Here is a 22,647-nt window from a genome sequence, read left to right as displayed (position 1 = left end):
AAAGGGACTAGGCATCAGCGGGTTCTGGACAGTGCAATAAATTGGTGCCGACGACGTAGGAGTTTCCATGACGCCTTGAGGCGAAGTCATAGTCGCTCTATGGATAAGCTGTGCCGGTGTCTCTGGTGGTAGGCCTCGTTGGCGGCGGCTTGTTCTGTGAACTGGCGTGTCCACGGGCACAGGGCTTGTGTTCCGGCTCCTGGATGGGCTCTTGTGCATGGGGTGCGTCGTCAGTTGTCGTACCCAGCAGCTCCACCAATCTTGTCACCAATCTTGTCTCACTCAAGGAAACCTTCCGCAGAACTGCTCGTCAAGCTAGGACAAAAAGAAAAAACTGCTCCAACCCAACCTCTTCGTCCTCTTCCACACGAAAACCACGCGAATTCATGCGGCATTAAAAAGCGGCTCAATCCCAACCTCTTCGTCCTCTTCCACACGAAAACCACGCGAATTCATGCGGCAATATTTGTTGAATATAATTTAACGAATCAGACAAATTGGCCATGACAACAACTTGGTCGAAGTGCGTTTTGCATCTTTCAAGGCTAAGCTCGCACCAGCGTAAGGCTAAGGTAGTCCTTACGTTTTGAGATAGATGTTCTTCATTCGTCCAAGAATCGTTGATTGAACTGGCCAAAAAACGCGACACGTTTATCTACCGGCTCCTCCTATGCATCAGCTCGCGAATGACACTAATTATTGGGTTTAAACTAAATTTATGCTCTTCAATCAGAAAAATAGACCTGCAGATGGGTTTAGGGAAAGTGTTTAACGATATAGAGTACTTCGTACTCTACTAAGGATAAGCAGGAAGCCGTCCCGGACATACAATTTCTTTAATTCTCAATGGTGAGAGTATTTCTCAGGTAAACAAAATACAATTCCAGGGCGTATGTTTTCAAAGCGACCTTAGAAGAAGCTCGCAGAACGGGACGGCTATAAATCATCCCATAGTAGAGTACCTAGTACTCTAAATCGTTACCCACTTTTTCTAAACACAGTTGGTCCGAGCATGTGTATAACCTTCGATTGAGGATATAAAGGTCTATCGGTTTAATTCGACGACTGCAGCATCTACTTCCAGGGAGAATGAAACGGCAGTTGTACGTTTCTTTTGTCCACTCGCAAATAATGTATTGTATTCTAGTCTGGAGTACGTGTAACAAAACAAATAGTGAAAGTATTATTCTTCTCCAAAAACATGCACTACGTCTGCTAAATACCTCCCCCCCCCCCCCAAATACGCCCCTTTTTTGTGTGTACAACGTTATACCATTCCCAGAGTGCTACAAGGTACAACTAGCCATGTTAATATTGACGCGTGTGTACTGGTGGACCAAAACGACGATAAGGGGATTTGGCGGACACCAGGTAGTGGAGCTCTGGCTGATTGAAGATAAAAGAAGGCGATCTTGCTGTTTTGGCTGCTGACAGTCCCTGTGTCAACGTTTATCTGCCTTTGGTTCACGCTGTACCGTGACACTGGTGGAAGTGCTGGGACGCAACCCTACCTAATGCTCCATACTCCCACTGGGAGCCGTTCATCTAGCTCGGACGCATTGTCACCCATTGCAACTCCCGTGCACCGGTTCAGTCGGCGGCTGATAGGCCTCGCTCCAGAGTTCACGCCTTCCACGGAACCTCCCAAGTGCCGATTACCTCTCCAAATGGCCAACACCAGTCCGCAACCGGCGCCCCAAGGCCCACCACCAACACAGCCTTCACAGGTAACCATCTTTCAACCGCTGGTTCCCTATCACTTTAGTGGCGGCGCACATGAAGACGTGGACGACTGGCTTGAGCACTATGAGCGTGTCGCCAAGATTAATCTGTGGCCTGAACAAGAAAAGCTCTCCCGCGCCTATTTCTACCTTGACGGCGGTGCGAAAATTTGGTATGAGAACAGAGAACCCAGTCTGTTAACTTGGGGCGACTTCCGACAACAGCTTATCGATACGTTCACCAATGTCGATCGACGCGACCGTGCGCAGCAGCTGTTGGAGCTACGGGTTCAACAACCCAATGAAAGCGTTACTATGTTTGCTGAAGACATGACTCGTCTTTTTCGTCGAGCTGACCCGAACATGAGTGAAGATAGGAAGTTGACCTACCTCATGCGCGGCGTTAAGGAGCAACTTTTCGCCGGGCTACTGCGCCACCCTCCAAGTACGGTAGTTGACTTCATCAAGGAGGCTACGGCTATCGAGCGGGCGCTCCATCAACGATGCAGGCAGTATCATCGAATGTCTAGCAGCCCTCCAATCAATGCTGCTGCCATACCTGAGGATCAAAGCTCCCTGCGAGACCTCATTAGGGAGATAGTTCGCGAAGAACTGCAAAAGTTCCGAAATCCAGTTGCTCCAACCCCCGTTGCGTCCGTCGCTGAACTGGTACGCGACGAAATCCGCCACGCATTTTCTACCACTGGTCCTGGTGACGAGCACCGTCCCATGAGCTATGCCGATGCTCTGCGACGTTCACCATCTGGTCCATCGCCGCCATATCATCCAGTGCCGACGGCCCCTACGTCACCACGGCAAGAGCAGACCCTGAGCCGACCGCCAAGCCAACCGACGTACCACCAGGCGTCCACAGCAGCACCATGGACATCGTCGCAAGAAGGGAGGTTCAGACGTCCACCCCTCCGAAGAACAGACGCATGGCGCACAATCGATCGACGTCCACTATGCTTTAACTGCGGAGGTGCAGGTTATATTGCCCGTCATTGCTGGCACCGCAGTGATCCGTTCCGCCCTCTTCGAACATGGTCTGACGATCGACGTGCGAACGAAGAATACATACCACGACGGGAGGACGCATCTTTCCATGGAGCCCGTCCTCACTTTTACGAATACCGTACTTCTGACGAGGAGGCAATACCTACCCGCCAGCCAGGTTTGGGACGTCAATCCCGCTCTCCTTCTCCTGCTCATTCACCTTCGTCACACCGACGTACCTCCGCGGGCCTTAACGCAAGAAGGTCACCCAGCCCGCGACGGGGAAACTGAGGGCGGCGACCTCCGGGGGTAAGGTTGCAGGCCATGAAGATGACGACGAAAAGCCCCCATTACACGACGCTGTAAATCCGACAAGACGTGAGAGCGACGACATTGTGACCGCTGACCTGAGTGTTTTTCTTGACGGCCAGAAAGTAACAGCCTTAGTCGACACCGGTGCTGACTTTTCTATCATCAGTCAGGACCTCGCCATCCGCCTCAAGAAAGTGAAGACACCGTGGACAGGCCCTCAAATAAGGACGGCAGGTGGTCAGTTATTGATGCCCTCTGGAAGATGTACAGCGAGAATTGACATAGGAGGTTCTTCTTTCGTTGCGTCGTTCGTCGTTCTCGCCGCATGCTGCAAAGATCTAATTATTGGTACGGACTTCTAACGAGAGTATGGCGCCGTCATCAATATCCCAGACAGTTTGATTACATTCCGCAACAGTTCGGGCGCACCTGATTGTACACAGGAGCGACCAAACCAATTGCGTCTAACTGATGACGATGTGGTTCTCCCTCCTCGGTCATGCACGCTGGTTTCTGTGGCAGCCGCTGTCCAGTTTGACGGCGAAGGAGTAGCAGATCGAATAACCTCGCTCCTCTTCACACACGGCATTTCCGTCGCAAGAGGTATCGTCAGTGTCGCCGCTGGACGCACGGACTTGCTTCTGACAAATTTTAGTGATGAGCGCCGGCACCTTCCAAAAGGCATGGCCGTCGCTTACTTCGACGATATCACAGACGCAGAAGGCTGCTTGGCAGTAGTCGACGAGGCGCCAAAACTTGATTCGACACCAGTCCTTGACGTTAGCACTGCTTTGCCTAAGAACGAGCGAAAGAGGCTTTTTGAGCTACTGGCCGAATTCAAAGACTGCTTTTCGACAACATCAAGAGTTGGCCGCACGCCTCTCACCAAGCATCGAATCATCACCGAGGACACGGCGAGACCAATTCACCAAAACCCTTATCGCGTGGCTGCAAAGGAACGCGAAGTGATACAAGAGCAAGTCGACAAAATGCTAGAAGATGACGTCATTCAGCCCTCAAAAAGCCCCTGGGCGTCACCTGTAGTCCTCGTTAGAAAAAAAGATGGCAGCCTGCGCTTCTGTGTAGATTACCGAAAACTCAATCAGGTGACAAAGAGAGATGTGTATCCACTTCCTCGTATAGATGACTCTCTCGACAGACTTCGACATGCTCGTTACTTTTCATCGATGGACCTAAGGAGTGGGTATTGGCAAATCGAGGTAGACCCAAGGGACCGCGAGAAGACTGCTTTTGTGACACCAGATGGCTTATATGAATTTAAAGTCTTGCCCTTTGGTTTATGTTCAGCGCCTGCTACCTTTCAAAGACTTATGGATACCGTACTTTCTGGGTTGAAGTGGAGAACCTGCTTGGTCTACCTTGATGATGTCGTAGTTTTCGCCGCAACGTTTGACCAGCACCTTAAAAGACTTGAGGCAGTTTTACAAGCCATACGGTCTGCGGGCTTGACGTTGAAGCCTGAAAAGTGCCACTTTTGCTATGAAGAGCTGCAATTTCTTGGCCACGTTGTCAGTCACGCAGGCGTTCGTCCTGATCCTGAAAAGATTGCAGCTGTTGCACAGTTCCCGGTGCCGACTGATAAGAAGGCTGTCAGACGATTCCTCGGACTATGTGCGTATTATAGGCGATTCATCGCAGACTTCGCACGCATCGCATCACCGTTGACCCGCCTCACGAGAGAAGACGTTGCTTTCCAATGGAGCAACGAAGAGGAAGCTGCTTTTAAGAACCTCCGCCAGCGACTACAGACGCCTCCAGTGCTTGCCCACTTTGATGAGAAAGCGCCAACGATGCTACACACTGATGCCAGCAATATTGGTTTGGGAGCTGTGCTTGTGCAGCTGCAAGAGGGCACAGAAAGAGTAATCGCCTATGCAAGCCGTACACTAACACGCGCCGAGACCAATTACTCCACGACTGAGAAGGAATGCCTCGCCGTGGTATGGGCGGTCACAAAATTTCGTCCGTATTTATACGGCCGCCCTTTCAAAGTCATCAGCGACCACCACTCACTGTGTTGGTTGACAAATCTTAAAGATCCTACCGGGAGATTAGCGCGTTGGAGTCTCAGGCTGCAGGAGTACGACATGACTGTCGTATACAAGTCAGGAAAGCGCCACATGGACGCCGACTGTCTATCCCGCTCACCCATTGAATCGGCAAATCTATCTGATGAGGAGGAAACAGCATTTCTCGGCGTGCTTGACTCAACCGCTATTGCACAGCAACAACGTGGCGACCCTGAGTTACATGCCCTAATTAATTACCTGGAGGGAAGATCTCAGAAGGCACCAACTGTTTTTGTAAGAGCGCTTTCATCATTTTGCTTACGGAGCGGAGTACTATACAAAAGAAACTTCTCTTCGACAGGATCTGCGTATTTGCTCGTCATCCCAGCAGCCCTTCGCTCCGAAGTACTCGAAGCATGCCACAACGAGGTGACTTCAGGCCACTTAGGTTACACAAGAACATTGGCCAGAGTACGGCAGCGCTACTTCTGGCCAAGACTGACCATAGCCGTAAAACAACATGTTCGTACTTGCCTCGACTGCCAGCGACGGAAGTCACCGCCGACTAAACCAGCTGGCTTCCTGCAGCCCGTGCAGGTCCCAAGAACACCATTCGACCAGATTGGCATGGATATTTTGGGCCCACTTCCTACTTCTACTGCTGGGAACCGCTGGGTTATTGTCGCGACTGATTACCTTACCCGTTATGCTGAAACAAAGGCTATCCAGAGAGGTACAGCAGCGGAGGTGGCACAATTTTTCATCGAGAACGTTGTCCTGCGGCATGGTGCACCAAGCGTCGTAATCACAGACAGAGGAACCGCATTTACGGCAGCTCTTTTGGAACAAGTCCTCATGCTGAGTGGAACAACCCATCGTAAGACCACCGCCTACCACCCGCAAACGAACGGCCTTACAGAGCGTCTGAACAAAACAATTGAAGACATGCTTTCTATGTACGTAGACGTCGAGCACAAAAATTGGGACGAAATCTTGCCATATATCACGTTTGCATACAACACTGCCAAGCAAGAAACAACCCAGATGACCCCGTTCAGCCTAATTCACGGAAGGGAAGTACGAACCATGTTAGATGCGATGCTAGCGCACGAATGCGACGACATCGAACCGGACGCCAAGATGTTTACAGAACGAGCGGAAGAGGCAAGACAACTAGCACGCCTGCGAATCCAGCAACAACAAGAGTACGACGCGAGCCGCTACAATTCTCGCCGCAGAACAGTCGTTTATCAGACCGGCGACAGAGTATGGGTTTGGACGCCCATACGGAAACGAGGACTCTCTGAAAAGCTCCTAAGAAGATACTTTGGGCCATATCTAGTACTGCGACGACTGAGTGATGTTACCTACGAGGTCGTCCCCGACAGTTCACATAGTACGAGGCTTCGCCAGCACCGTCCAGAGCTAGTCCACGTTGTGCGCATGAAACCTTATGAAAGGTAGTGACTGCGCAAGAAACTTCTTAAAGAACAGAAAAAAAAAACTGCACTACTGGTTTAGCATCGGGGCGATGCTCATTAAGAGGGGGGGCAAATGACGCGTGTGTACTGGTGGACCAAAACGACGATAAGGGGATTTGGCGGACACCAGGTAGTGGAGCTCTGGCTGATTGAAGATAAAAGAAGGCGATCTTGCTGTTTTGGCTGCTGACAGTCCCTGTGTCAACGTTTATCTGCCTTTGGTTCACGCTGTACCGTGACAATATATAAAAAATTAAGAACAACTTTCTGAGTTTTTTTATGCATACTTAAGCAGAGATCTTGCATACAATCTACGTACTGTTGCGTTAGCGGGGCCGATGTGTCGGACAAACTATGGCATACAGTCAATTGATAACCAAATTGTTCTACTGTGCAACAAGATTCCTGAAGTGATAGAATACGCTACGGAGACAAAAAACAGTACAAAATTTAAGAAGAAAATTACGAATGCAATAATCCAAAACCCACTTACAGGGTGCGTATGCTGACGATCGGTAATGTATGAAATATATCTGTAGTAATCTTTGTTTTTTATCATTGTTTTCCATATACACTCAAATTGTGTGTATTTCAATATATGTTAATAGTGCTGATAATGTCTTTGTATTTATTGCTAAGGAACAGCTTTGTTTGAATTTTTAACCGGTATTTTCTGCGCTTGTTGTAATGATCATCGTTTTTTTCATATAATTTGTATGTATAATCTTGAATTTTCTGTGTACTGTTTTGCTGTACTTGCCCGAGGTGCCTCACGAAGAGTGGGCCTAGACAGGAGACGCTCTCTCCTTTTGCCCCCTTCGTGGGCATTTCTGTAAAGAATGACAATAAATAAATAAATAAATAAATAAATAAATAAATAAATAAATAAATAAATAAATAAATAAATAAATAAATAAACCGTGATATGATGGAGAGATGCCGCAGTGGAAGAATTCGAAATAGTTTTAAGACCTTGGTTTTTTTTTTTTAGCGTGCACACGGACATCTCGCTCAATAAGCATACGGCCATCTTGCCTACATACGGTAATCTTGCCCAATAAGCTTACGGGCTTCTTTCCTCCATCTGAGTGCGGCTACCGAGGCCGGTATGGGATCCCACGACTTGCGGGTCGGCAGTCAAGCGTCATAAGATCTCATAACCACTAGACCACCGCGGCGAGTCGGGTCGTGAAATCCGTCAGGATTGTGGACTCTGGCATGACACACTTTCGTGTTAAAAATGAAGGCAGCATCGCACTCGTAGTGCCAAGCCTGAAGGCAGTGCGGAGCTCGGAAGCCATTTTTTGTTTCTCTTTGGCCTTCGTTTTGTTCCCTTCTCTCTCTCTCTTTCTTTTTCTTTTGTTTTTTATTTCTATTTGTTTCTTCTGTTCTTATCTGTTTCATTATCTTTTTGTTCTTTGTAATTTTCTTTTTACAATTTTCCCCTTTTCTCACTGCTCCTATTTAGCGTTCGCTTCCTCTTTTCCTTTCTTCTATTTCGATACGTAATTTTTCCAGCGTTACGCCATGCGCACTAGTTGTTTTTTTTTTTTGCTGCTGTTGATAAAGCTATCATCATCAAGGCGATCGAAAAATAAGATGATGAATTCTTGGTGGGAGCGCCATGAAGCGTCACGCCTCCGATGACATCATACGAGAGCCTTGCCCGTTAATGTGATTCGCACTGAAAAATTCGCAACTTTCGCCGCCTAGAGAGGGCAGGGCGCCAGTGCAAGCCCAACATGGCTGTCGTTTGGGGGATCGTGCAGCCGGTGTGCCCGTCACTTCAAACAGCGTAGTATTTTCGGCTGCAGTCACCGTGTTGTCAAGGCTTTGTGGAGAGGGTCATTGACTCTAGCATGTAATATATCCCACACTGCGGGTTGAGAAACGCGTGTGCGGCATATATATTGAACGAAAAGAAGTTTTGAACGCCGAGTGCATCGTCTGCTCCGGTGTGAAGGAATGCACGTGCAGCTTTGTGAACGCTGCTCGTGCCACGGAGGGGGAAGATCGAGTGGCCGCGCTCGTGCAAAGCAGCAAACCTCGATTTTGACTGCACGGCGTCTGCACAGCGGCATGCAACATATTTCGCGATTCTTCTAGCTCAGCAAGCAAACAATAAGAGTAAATAATTACTACCACGACTCGCAGTACCTGTCCGACTTCGGTAGTTCAGCACTGCATTCAGAATAAGCGTAATAGAAATTGCCAGCGACTAAATATAAAGCGCCAGTGAACCGCCAGAGTGAGGCCGACTGAACGTTGCAATGAACTGGCTGCGTGGGCATCCCCCAAACGACAGTTACGATGGATGCCGCATGGTGACGCCACCATCTGTGAAAGTTGCGAACAGCGTTCGATAGATTCTTCCTTATCGCAAAATAAACGAAGGCATAACCGCTTATTCATATTCTTCTTCTCCTGTTTCGTTCTCACGCCGTGATTACCGTGTACACGTAGATGTAGAGCCTAAGCGTCTATCGCACGCCCACCCGGGTGGATTGGCCAAGACTCGGGTACCTTAGAACACACACACACACACACACACACACACACACACACACACACACACATATATATATATATATATATATATATATATATATATATATATATATATATATATATATATATATATATATATATATATATATATATATATATATATATATATATATATATATATATATATATATATATATATATATATATATATATATATATTCGTTGACTCGGTTCCTAAATGTGTAAAAACATGTAACAAAGAAAAGAATAAATAAACTTCACACTTCGAACCAATTGTTTCCTCGCTTTCATTTTCCTAATTTTTCACCCACAACGCTAACGATCGATACTCCTGAAGGAAGAAAAAAATTATTTGTACAATGCATACGATGGTAATACCTAACCAGCGAAACTACAGCTGCCTGAGAAGATACAGCATCGGCAAGGCAGCCTTTGCACAGCGGGCTGACGTGAGCGTTTTCATTTGGTCGAGTGCTGCGGTTCTTGTGCGATAGAGCTGTTGAATTTACGATAACGGGTGCCTCGTCAATGAACGTTGGAGAGAACTTACGATGCAAAACATGAGTACGCAGGTGACTGTTTCGCGAGAAAAGCTCATGGTCGGTGACGGGGAAACGCGAGACTCTTCTTGCTTGTTCCCCTACTGTATACGTATGGCACACACCCACTGTGGGGCATCTGTCAAGAATAGGGTAGTCCGAACAAGGAAGCTTCCGAACAAGGGAGGGTATAGAATAGAAATATTATAATATTACGTGAAAAATTATGGTGCTCGATCTAATGTATGTATTTATATATGAAGAAAGCTCTCTCTCTCTTTTCTTAGCCTCCTGGCAGCGTTGGCGTTGAGGCAGAGAAAAAGAGTATGACCATCATGATGACGAAGATGACTATGATGGCAGTTATTGGTGGGTATTCAACTGATAAAATAACCTGACCTATTGTGAAAATATGTGATTCATTCGGCAAAGAAATGAGTGTGAAGAAAAATGAAAAAATAAAGGCAAAGAAACCCGCCATTAGTGGGTTAAGTTATGTGCCCAACCTTGTAGTAAGGTAGTCAATCCAACCAGGGTCCAGGAAAAATGTACGGCGTCGTCGATCCATAATTTAACCCACCCAAACCAAATAATATCTTCAGGGCACGGGACCTCCGTTCTATAGTCCATCGTATCGCACAGTTTTTCTTTTTTTGCATATGTATAGACCTGTACTGGCGTCTAAAGGTTCCGTTCTTTAGTTGTAGCATTTGATGGGTTCTTAGGCTTCCATAGACTTGCTTAGGTACGAACGACTGAGGCACAAGAAATATCTCGTGAAAAAGGGAAGAGCAGAAGAGAAAAAAGAGCAGCGCCATTTTTATTCTCCTCTGCTCCCCCCCCTCTTTTTTTTTTTCACGAGATGTTTTTGGTGTCTCAGCCATCTTAACCTAAGTAAGTTAAGCACCACCTCGCCCAAAACGAAGTCCTTTTGGAATAGATTTGAGAAATGAACAAGTCAGCATATAGATATAAATGACACATGGCCATTTTCATTTATACAGCTCGCTTTTTTGCGCTCATAAAATGAAAAGAAGCAGAAGATCCAGACAAGCAGCTATCACGGGAAATTATATTATTAGCTTCTCTTTGTTTCTTCGCCTTTTTTATTTTTCTTCACACTCGTTCCTTTGCCGAAATAATCACATATTCTCACATTAGCCCTTTCAGTCACGAATTATGATGCGCTGTCAGAAACGTGTCAAATTCGCGTGGTACAATTCCTAGGACCTCAGTGTAACATTTCAAGTAACAAAATGAAGAAAAGCGTTGTGTCGCGTGAGTTCTAGTAATTACAGTTAATCAGTGTGTACCTAATTATCTAATTATTCTGCCACCAGTCAGCTTCAGTACTTGCATAAAACGAATTCACTAATAGGCTCGAAATACATACGCAGTTTCTTTTATGACTGCGTTTGTTTCAGACAAAGAAAAAAAAACGCTTTTTGTGTTGGTCTTGGAATGCGTCACGTCGAACAATCGTCGAACATGGTAGTACATCCAGTAAAGTCATCCGCTGCAGCAATTCACAGCATAACGATGTTAAATAATCGCCAGTTGTCAACTCAGGAGGCCTCCTTGAATGTGCACACTAAATTACAAGACATTTGATCAAATACGCGGTGCATGACGTGCCATTGATGTGTATGTCTCTATTTGTACACACCGTGACTGAAAGGGTTAGGTCAGATTTTTTTCAACAGTTGAATAACCACCATTAACTGCCATCATAGTCATCTTTGTTATCATCATGAACATAATCTTTTTATCTGTCTCAACGCCAACGCTGCCAGGAGGCTAAGAAAAGAGAGAGAGCTTCCTTTATATATAATTACATTCATTAGATCGAGCACCATAATTTTCCACGTAATATGTAATCTTTCTATTCTATACCCTCCCTTATTCTGAAGCTTCCTAATATTTTGTAGGACCACCCTATTTGTGGCCGATGCCCCACAGTGGGTTTGTGCCACACGTATACAATAGGGGAGCAAACAAGAAGAGTCTCGCGTTTCCCCGTCACCGACCATGACCTTTTCTCGGGAAACGGTCGTCTGCGTACTCATGTTTTGCATCGTAAGTTCTCTCCAACGTTCATTGACGAGGCACCCGTTATCGTAAATACAACAGCTCTATCGCATAAGAACCGCAGCACTCGACCAAATGAAAACGCTCACGTCAGCCCGCTGTGCAAAGGCTGCCTTGCCGATGCTGTATCTTCTCAGGCAGCTGTAGTTTCGCTGGTTAGGTATTGCGCTGCTACCATCGTATGCATTGTACAAATAATTTTTTTCTTCCTTCAAGAGTATCGGTCGTTAGCTTTGTGGGTGAAAATTAACAAAAAGAAAGCGAGGAAACAATTGGTTCGAAGTTTGAAGTTTATTTCGCCTTTTCTTTGTTACATGTTTTTAAACATTTAGGAACCCAGTAAATTTTTTATAAAGTCTCTAATGGCATCATACCAAAAAAAAAACACTAAACGGCATTTGTCATTGGTAAGACACTGAATAATAATTGTTATCAAAAACACAAGAAATAAAGTTATATAGCAATTGATAATCATTACTAAACCATCAAAGCATAAATGACGCGGTAATTTGATGTAAGTACAAAAAGGTTCAAATATGTGATGTGTATAAGTGCTAATTTAAATACGTGTGAAATTCAATTCTAGAAATCTCTATTGTAGGACGAATTAATATGTGTCGAATTTTTCCAATTGTGCTAGGAAAGACGTGAGTGACGGGGCTTTTTTAGAGTAGCAGTCAGTATATTCCAAATGGTATAGTTCCTCTGAATTCCAAAGTTTGACGAGCATATTCTGTATTTATTTTTGGTAGTAAAGGTCGGGTGCGTGAAAAACACTCGGTAGCTCGAAATGGCGTACGAAGGGACACCGGCAGTTAGTTGAGACTACCGTGAAGTATTTTGAAAATAGAGATGCAATATTATAAGTAACCAGATTGCGTACAACCTGGTTACTTATATAAGTAACCAGGTTGCGTATAACCAGGTTGCAGGTGAGTGGGTGGGTGGGTGGGTGGACGGATGGACGGACAGACGGACAGACAGACAGACAGACAGACAGACAGACAGACAGACAGACAGACAGACAGACAGACAGACAGACAGACAGACAGACAGACAGACAGATAGATAGATAGATAGATAGATAGATAGATAGATAGATAGATAGATAGATAGATAGATAGATAGATAGATAGATAGATAGATAGATAGATAGATAGATAGATAGATAGATAGATAGATAGATAGAAGAGCAAGAAAGGGGGAGAACCTTAGAGCTATTTCTGGGAAGGGTACACAATAAATCGATTGATTATTTGATTGATTGATTTATCGACAATATTATGACTAGTAGTGTTTTGCGCTATTGTACGCACTGAGAAGTTCTTAGAAAGCAGTTGATGCCATAACGTTCCGTAAATCAAGCAGTTTGAAGTTGAACAAGTTTCTACTAGTTACTCTTGCCCGCATCGCCTTACATTGCAGGCTATCAACTGTTTCTGCATCACCTCACACGTCATTGGTACCTACAGAGCAATTGCAAGTGAGTAGATTTGCTTATTTCCTCTTCTGTGAAATGTCCCATCGTATAGAGGTAAAGCTACTATTGTTGTAGTTGATGATGATCATTTATTTCATAAAAAAATACCCGTGATATCGTTTGAAATATTTAAAAAGAAGGATGTGGATAATTAGCAAAGGTCCGAGCTACGACAAGCACCTCCTGCCCCCATTCTGTTGCGAGAAAGTGTTACTCGTTTTCTTGAACACACTCCGCAGCTGATTTATTTCGCTTCAAATAGTTTACCTTCCACAACCAAGTCGGTCAGTGAAGAAGAGGAGATCGAGCGGGTCCCGAAACTAATAGGTTATGGGTTTTCACGGGGCTATACCAGGATATAGTTATGAGGCATGCCATAATGTCGACTATCAAATGTCGACCATCTGGGGTTTTTTTACGTGCACTGACATCATACAGTACATGGGCCTCTGGCGTTCCGCCTCAATAAAAATGCAACCACTGCGACCTTGTTCAAACCCGTGACCTTCCGGTCAGCAGCTGAGCATGATAACCACTGCTCCACCGTGGAGGAGCAGTGGTTACGTTAATGACTACGATGAAGATGATGGTGGTGTTGATACTACTCTTGATGATGATGAAATTAAACTTTATTGAATGAACAACCGCTTTTGACTATGTTACTTCTCCTTTTCTCTGCAAACTTGTACAGGCGAGGGTTTCATCTTCGACTTACTTCTTGGCCTTGAGACGGGCGTCAACCTGGTGTCGGACTTCGTCCTGCTCAACGCACTCCAAACACAGGTGCGCACTCAAGAAGATTGCTGAGTTTGTTTTATATGCCTCAAGGAGTGCGTTTAGTTACTATGTCACGAAGCGGTGTAAACGGACACAAGAAGGTGGTGAATACGAACTGCGAGAACTCTCGCTAAATAAGAGTCAATTGTGTATCGAGCACTCACTCCATACTTGGGAGTAGCTGTAGGACTGCGATGATTACTTCTTCCACATTTGGTTCTCTTTGCAAGAACTCCTGTAAAGGGAGTCAAAAGTGAATCGTCTCTCATCCCTCATTCAGCCTTCATTATAATCTTTATTTAGGGAAGGATTTGAGCAACGTGATTCAGGCATGTGTTGTGATTATAGCGTGCTTACTGCAGCAGTGTTTTATTACCGAAACATTGTAACCAAGACGAAACTCGTAGGACTACAATGCGTGATGTGCAAAAAGTGTATACCTTCATGTTCGATGAAGCTCGGGTAACGTTTGAAAATATGCGAGACGGTGTAACATAGCGTTAGTAAATCAATGGCGTTAGCCATATCGTGCTGCGAGAGCACAAGTTATCCACCCTGCTTAATTATATGCTTGTTGTCAACGCAACCGACCTAATTTCGAAAGACCGGATGAAAACCGTCAGCTGAAAAAGTTGCCAAGACTTTCAAGAGTTGTCCGATCGTACGCTATTGTTCGTGCAAATCTAGGCATATTTATTTTGGCATAATCGTGAAGAACACCCTAGAAATTGTATTAGAAAACAAAGTTACGCTGTGCGTCGTATAGGTATTCATTGTGGCAATATTTTTGGTGCAATACTTATGGTTAGCTAGCGAGATTCTGTGGGTACCTGACAATCTGTTTGTATCTCCTGAATGTCTGTACTTTATATTGCAGTCGAACCCGGCACAGAACAGCTCACCTCATGTAAGTACATCAAAACAATCTTAAGACAGATGAAGGAGAGGGAACCAAAGAAGAGGGCGTCCTATTTATTTTCCTTTGTGTATTTTTTTTTTCTTATTTTGTGCTGACGCAATGACGCCAAAGCAGTCACGTAACCAGGGGGTGGCACACCGAGCTCGTGCCACCACCCCTCCAATTTTTGTTTCCCTGTGTCATACAGAGCAAAAAATGATAATTTCAAGGCGATGCCCTTCCCAAAATGAAAAAAAGTACCCCCCTCTCTCTCTCTCCCCAAAAAAAATTTTCTGGCTGTGCCACTGCCCCGCAATAATCAGATAATTTTTATTAAGTACATAAAAAACTACTCCGCTACCAAACTATCGCTGCGTAGTGCACGTAAATCTGTTTTGTAGTAGGGTAGACTTGTTTCGTGTACGCCTTTGTTCGGCTCTTAGCTTTTAAGGCGATAAAGCTATTGGCCCACTCGAAGAAACACTCAGCTTGAGAAGTTGGAAGGGACACGGTAGTGCTGAGCATAGCACAGTAGGTGTTCAGGCCGCGTTCATAGCCGTCAGCATCGAGTGGGGCGGGAGGAAGTATAGGTCTAAGTACTAAAAGGACCGTGTGGGAAGCCCCTCCCGCAGAGAAGCGTTAAACACTCCCAGAGAGAAAGCAAAATGCGAGCGATTACCGAGAAAAGGCCTTGTATTGTGAACTCTGCCGTTGCTATTTTACGCTAGAGCTAAATGAGGTGAGACGGAAAAAAGGTGGGTACTACAAGCTCAATGCCACCAAGATTCTTGGTGGCATTGTACTATCTTAGAAAAAGACACTGTATCGAAGCAGAGTTGTTCGTTGGCACTCGTAGCGTAGCTGCACGAAGGTGCACCATGTAGAATAGCGATACCTGACAAATGCTGCCATGCAATTGCCATGCCCGTTTTTTGTTTCAACGTTGCTGTATTGGCTCAACACACACATCAGGAATGCATGGCGCAGACCACGCCTTGGTGATCGAGAAGCTTCACGATTGTAGTTCATCGTTGATCGCGCACAGAACGCAGACAGTCAAGCTTATTCGACACCTTGTGCGACCGCCAGTGATAAGGTTGGAAAGTTCGATGCGTAAGGCACAAAAGCAAGCACGTTCCAACGATGAACGGTTTATCGACGGCTGATACACTGTTCCCCGCCACCATTGTATACTGTTGCGACGCGCGCCTCCGACGACGTTACGAAGGGCGCTACGAATCTCACCGCTGCAACCACTGTTTCGAAAGATGGCGACGCCAACACGGTCCCCAAGGTGCCACTGCTTTGAACATCGCCGGGAAGGTCACCAGCCGTTTGGTAGCGTAGGTTTCTCAGCTCGCGACTGCTTCTGGGCAGAGCTGATAGACGAGCGAACGAGACGACGATGAGTTAAACAAGGTTTATGTACAGCATATATACAAAGGCATTACAAATTCGGCACTGGGGCCGACAGCTTAGAGACCCGAAGAGCCGAGCTCTCCTCTTTAACACATAGGTCTGCTCTCAAATAGGTCTGCTAACACATAGCTCAACTCTGTATCACATAGCTCTCTTCTCCGACACACAGCTCAACTCTCTATCACATAGCTCTCTTCTCTGACACACACATGTCTGCTCTCCAACAGGTCTGCTGCTAACACATAGCTCAACTCCTCTGACACACATGTCTGCTCTCATATAGGTCTGCTGCTCGCGGCGCGCCGCAGGGCTTCTTTTATATGCACCGGGTGGATTCTTTGAATAACCAAATGTCCAACCAGAAGCGCCGCTGGTCGTGAGGTCAGACTCCTCCAATGGGGTCGCCGCTGGGCCACGTCATTCTTTCTCATCGAATCTGGAGAGGCTGCGCTGCAGGTGGCTGCACCCAAGGACGAGTGACGTCGCCAGACATTGCGTCAGACCCGCCAGACAGGAAGGCGCCGGTTGCTTGCTCGACGGGCTCGCTGGCTGAAATGACTCACTGCACGTGCGCAGGAGAAAGGCGCCATCGCGTGATGACGCCGTTAAGTTGTTCATCGCGTCAGGCGGGCTCGCGTGCTGGCCTTGACACAGATTTCTTTTTTCCGAGGCATGGACGTTCGCTGCGGACTCGCAGGCATAACAATTCGTACAGTGCGTGTTGCTGTAATCTGACCTTCCGTTTCCCGGCCACAAGTTCGGTCAAATAAAGAGATTCATCTCGGAGAAGCCGACAGCTGCTTTCGTCTACGTCACGGCCCCATATCGACTCGACGAAGGTATACGGCCACTTCTTTATGCTGGTCTGGTATACTGACTTGCCGAAAGCGGAAGCACGCGGCACGGACGTAGTTATGTAGCCGAACAGCGTGGTACGTCTTTTTTTGTCGTTTGAGTACAAGCGTATACGTCACTGTAATGGAAAGAAGAGCGGACCAGCACCCGCTCGAAGCGCTCGAACTTCCCTATACAACTGTCACCTATCATCCGCTCGGTTATCGTGTGTGTGATAGCCTATATGTGCTCTTCAAAATGCGCAGTGTCGCCTAGCTTAAAAGAACCGCCCGAAATCATTTTTTATGGTTGGAAACACTTTATGCCTTACTGATCTTCATCGATGCGATTATAAATTCGCCAAATGAATGCACGAAGATATATATATATATATATATATATATATATATATATATATATATATATATATATATATATATATATATATATATATATATATATATATATATATATATATATATATATATATATATATATATATATATATGGCTACCTCACAGCCATATACGCTCGTGCCGCGAATTATTATGGCGCCCACCTGTATTGTTATGAATTAATGTTTGCATTTGTTCGCAGGCCGAAGTGGTGATGAAGCTCCGCAATTTCCTGACGCTGAACACGGGAACCATACTGTTCTGCTGCGTGACCCACATAGGCGCATCGTACTTCTTAGCTCAGCATGTAAGTGCTTTCGACAGGTGTCTGTATAGTTTTCAGCTATCCACGCATTGTTTACACGGGCGAGTCACATTCTGTTGTTCGTAAACACTCAGTGTGGCTTGTGATAATTTAAGCATTGATGGCTGGTTGAGATTCTTGGCACGTAAATTATAATGAGAATTGATAAATTTCGATGTCCCAAAACCACGACATGACCCTGAGGGACGCCGCAGTGGAGGGCACCGGACATATAGACGACCGGTAGTTCTTTACCGTGTATCTAAAAGTACACGAATATTGATCATTTGCCTCCACCGAAAACGTGGCCACTGGAGCCTGGATTTGAACCCGTGACCTGCGAGTCAGCAATCGAGCACCATAATCACCTTAGTGCATAGGCGCGAAAACGTCACAGAAAGGAAAGGTGACAGAAAATTGACGTTGTACATACAATAAGACATAAAAAATAGCGCCCGACTAGTTTGCAAGTATTAATGTAAAAGCGACCGTGTGTGCAAACGCGGACATGAGATAAATGTTTGTAGCGTCTAGACCTCTCTCTCGTTTCCGTGTTTGCTCGTGCTGCATATTTAACATAAGCTAGGCCACCCTTAATTTCAATGATTTGCCGGCGCGCTGTGCACAATCCTTATCTGTATGAGTAGTTAGTTTACCACAGCGGTCTTCGGGCATGTATATATGGTGCTCGGTGATATAGCTGTCGTGAATTCGGCGCCATCTTTAGGACGACCTAGAACGGGCGCTGTACAGTTTACCAGTGTTCTCGGTGTTCGTCTCCGTGATGCTCTGTGAAGAGCTCTGGTGTTCAGATCCATCTCCAGGCGTGCGTTTTCCCCCGACCTAAAATGAACTGCTTTAATATACCGTGACTCTATCTGCCGCAGGTTCACGTGCATGGGGCTAAGAACGCCGAGGAAAAGCAGACGGTGCGGGTAAGTGTGAACAGAAGAACAGGCCGCAGCTTAGCATGGCGACTGCTACGCCCCCAGTACCCACTTGTGGTTGTCATGCTGTTCGTGATCGTAAACGAAAAAAGGGAAATTAGTACTTGAGAGGCTCGTTTAATGGTTAGACGCAACCATATGAATCCCCCAGACTACTAGGACAGATGAAGCATAATAGGCGTTCGTTGTTGTACTTAACTATAGTGGGGTAGTTGGGCCGTCTGTTGAAATCAATTTACAGTGGATGCGAATGCACTCTTTCCGTGTGTGGGATACGTAACTACGACCTTTGAATTTCGCGTCCGATTCTCTGGCAATCGTGCTACGGCGGGAGGTGCTTACGCGTTCACTTCGTTAGGCGCGATGCAGTTTGGGTGTTCTTGTGCCTCGGGTGCTTCTGTACATGGTGGTAAAGCGCTGCAAAGAAATGTGGCTTCAGTAAAACACAGGAACCGCTTTGGCGCTGTGTTCCTCAGTATCCGTTTCCAGTGTATGTTCGTAGCGGGCATACAGTGAGAAAGGAGTGGCTATGTTCTAAGTGCCTAATGTTGTGGAGAGTTCTTCGGCGTGTTGTCTTAGAGGATTACTTCGAAGCAACCGCTGATATCCCGGTCACTCATGTCGGTGGCCTCGGAAGCCTGATGTCCCCCCCCCCTAAAAAAAAACTAAACAAAACAATTTAGCATGCTATAGGGTCATCAAAATTTTGGTGTAAAGTAAGTTAGGGAATTCGATTTATTCACCCGTAAACAGCCGATTTATCTCTAGCTATAAGTAGTAATAAATGTTATTTTAATTAGTTATTTTCAGATTTATTTGTACATAATATATTCTCCTAAAACAACGCTGCTCTAAAATCCAGCATACTGGTCTTGTCGTAGCCTTTAGGCAAAACATCAGTTGTCTAATTTTTCTATAGAATTTAAAACGATGAGTCCCACACGTTTAAATAACTAAAAGATATTACTTCGCTCAAAGAATTAACCTATGTCTCGCTCTGCCATGTAACCAGTAACTTCATTAATTGAATTTCAACCTCGAACCCGTAGATTTTACAGCAAAGGCTCTCTCGGTCTGCTTAGGGCTGCTGCCCGCAAGCCATCACATTTTTTTTTTTACTACCCATTGTGTAAGCTTTCACATACAATAACTCTAGCAGCATCGTTGCACCAGCGGCCGCTGTGAAAACAGTCTCGTCACTTGCGGCTCGGCACAATCGTCATCCGCGTTTTCGTCGGGCGATAACTTCTCAATACTACATACTCGTTTCATTACTTTTGCCGAGGAATCGTGATCTTAACAGTGACAAATAAGCAACCGCTTTATGCACATTGTCCTCCCCACTTTGCCTGACGGTCCTCCTGTTGACGCACTTTATTATCATTGCGACTGAAACGTAATCAGCGGAGCCTGCATATATACGATGGCTTTTCTCCCCTACTTCCAGAACAGCGTGTTTTCTCAGCTGGCCATCTACTACGTGATTCTAGCCTTAGTAAAGGTAAGCCAGCATATTAAGCGGCGAACAAAAGTTCAAGAACTGCATCTTAAGACGCTTTACTCGTTGGTAATCGTCAGGGCGGTTCGCAACTGCGCATGTCGATTTCGTAATATCGGTACACAATTCTCTGCATGTGAAGGCTGTGAATTTGATTACTAAATGCGTGTAACCTTTTCTAACGGTAATGTTCAATTGTGGCGTTTCAACCGAAATGCTATGTTGCGATTCTCATTATTGTTTACATTCTAGCCATTGTAGTAATAATATCAATAAAACTCTCGCTACTACACCTAATTTTCAGCCGCCTCTATTTTGGGACCTGGTACCTGTTTTGTTACGTCACTTATGCGATCGATTTGATTGGTTCTTTGAGTTCGTACCGGGGCAAAGAGCGCGACTTGCCTAATGCAAGCGGGACGATATAATTCGCGTGTCGTTAGAACAACCTACCGAGTAAACCATAGTCAGTTTTTGGTGTAGCACCACTTAGCGCGACAGACAAACCTGCGCGACCTACAGCGCACAGGCGAAAAATACCTTAGGCACTGCTGCACAGTGAAGTGGTTGAGGAGAAAAAAGCATGTGTTTGAGGAAGGATAACCTTTAATTGCCCATAGCTGTCACTATAGAGGCTGTTTCGGTTTAGAGGTAGTGAAGCGTTTTTACTTTTGTCCATCGTGAACGAGGGACAGCGCAAGAAGACAGACGCGACACTATAGTCCACATGCACGGATGTGTGGCCTGCATTACTTTGCCCGGTGGCGCTGTTATTAGTTCCATGTGCACGAATACATACAATTGTGTTTTTACCGCATGCGTAACTCAAAAACTCCGTTTCGGGGACCCTTTAAACACTGGTTGATTTAGCCGCTCTTTTGCGTCCTGTTGTCCTCATACTGAAGACAAACAGCGCAAAACACGCTCACACACACACACACACACACACACACACACACACACACACACACACACACACACACACACACACACACACACACACACACACACACACGCACACGCACGCGCACACGCACGCGCACACACACGCGCACACACACGCACACACATGCACACACACACACACACACACACACACGGGCACAGACACATGCACACACACACACACACACGGGCACAGACACATGCACACACACACACACACACACACACGGGCACAGACACATGCACACACACACACACACACACGGGCACAGACACATGCACACACACACATGCACACGCACGCACGCACGCGCACGCACGTGCACGCATGTTTGCAGCCACAAAAAGCCAACACACAGGACTAGCGTTGACGTTCAACTGAATCTTATAGACATGAATGCGTCATATAGGTCTCTGCAACATGACACAGGGAAAAATGTTCTGACGCGAAAGCAACAGACACGGCATTAACAATCACTGTGACCTGCTGCGCAAACCTCCGCATTTCTAGAAACAGGGGTCATGCCTGATAGCGCAACCGATGGTTCCTTTACGCGCCCGCTCTTTTTTGAGCTGCCTAACCAGTTAAGTGTGCTCGCTCATCCTGTTTTCTTCCAGTGCAGCGCCCATGGGGCTTTACAATGTGGAATAAACGTAGTTCATTCATTCATTTCTTTTTGGAACGTTTCCCGCAGGCATTTATGTGTCGCGTTAGTGACAATAAAATCGGTTGAAATTTAAGTTGGCGCTTGCCCTGTGTGCTCGCTTTTTAGTACTGGGACTTTTCGAGCTGCTTATCTTAAAAATGAGTAACAAATAATCCATAGTCAGGAACTGCTGTTTTTGACACGTGCCACCGATTCAATCGAATTTCAGGGTGCCATCTTGCACAACATCTACGGCTTCTACCGGGACTTTAAAGACAACCCACCGCTAACGAACGCCATCGTCGTGGTCAATCCGCTAGCCAACCAGGGGCAGCCTGTTGTTTTCGTCAATGTGAATCCACCGCCACCGCAAGGAGTCGTTGCGGTGCCTAGGCAGTAGATTCGTGCTGTACCTCGACGTGATTTTGTTATTTTTTCATATTTTCTTGATTTATAAAATATATTTCAATTTATCAAGTATTTATCTTGGTGCAGAGGACAACAAATTGTTCAGTGGCCTTTTCGTGCTTCTTAATGCCATAGAATTGCATGTATCGAGTGACCGAATAAATGGCACCACCGACTCTTCCCTGTTGAATATATATGTCTTACAGCGGACTTGCAGCGGACTTACAGACAGCTATAATTATGACCAGCGTCTTCTCGGCGAGTTCGGTATACCAGTAATTGTAATGTACGCTGGATGGCGGTGCTTCTATATGAGGAAGATATGATGAAAGGATGCGAGATGGTTGCACTTGGAGTGCTGAATAGACGGACGAATGGACACACAGACAGATGCATGGA

General features: G+C 45.8%; 1 protein-coding gene across 3 annotated transcripts; it reads left to right on the top strand.

The window, feature by feature from the left end:
- Positions 1-11,479: 11,479 nt before the first annotated feature.
- On the top strand, positions 11,480-22,429 carry LOC142803042 (uncharacterized). Of its 3 annotated transcripts, none has more exons than XM_075888148.1 (8): positions 11,480-11,684; positions 13,122-13,179; positions 13,868-13,959; positions 14,831-14,860; positions 17,702-17,806; positions 18,691-18,738; positions 20,198-20,251; positions 22,070-22,429. In XM_075888148.1, the coding sequence occupies exons 1-8, from the start codon at positions 11,637-11,639 to the stop codon at positions 22,238-22,240; spliced, it is 606 nt and encodes a 201-aa protein (XP_075744263.1). In that variant the 5' UTR covers positions 11,480-11,636; the 3' UTR covers positions 22,241-22,429. The 3 variants fall into 3 exon arrangements, with proteins under 3 accessions (XP_075744263.1, XP_075744265.1, XP_075744264.1); XM_075888149.1 differs by lacking the exon at positions 11,480-11,684 and adding an exon at positions 11,928-12,103; XM_075888150.1 differs by lacking the exon at positions 20,198-20,251.
- The last annotated feature ends 218 nt before the right edge of the window (positions 22,430-22,647 follow it).

The sequence above is a fragment of the Rhipicephalus microplus genome, chromosome 3 (genome assembly GCF_043290135.1).
Source record: "Rhipicephalus microplus isolate Deutch F79 chromosome 3, USDA_Rmic, whole genome shotgun sequence".
Lineage (NCBI taxonomy): Eukaryota > Metazoa > Arthropoda > Arachnida > Ixodida > Ixodidae > Rhipicephalus > Rhipicephalus microplus.
The sequence above is the reverse complement of the archived record's forward strand: the minus strand, read 5'-3'. Positions and strand labels throughout refer to the sequence as shown.

Bases quoted from the DNA above. Each gene is read 5' to 3' on its own strand.
- LOC142803042 (XM_075888148.1), top strand. From the start codon at position 11,637: ATGACCTTTTCTCGGGAAACGGTCGTCTGCGTACTCATGTTTTGCATC. The intron at 11,685-13,121 runs GTAAGTTCTCTC...CTTACATTGCAG, and splicing joins GCGTACTCATGTTTTGCATC to GCTATCAACTGTTTCTGCAT. The intron at 20,252-22,069 runs GTAAGCCAGCAT...ATCGAATTTCAG, and splicing joins TGATTCTAGCCTTAGTAAAG to GGTGCCATCTTGCACAACAT.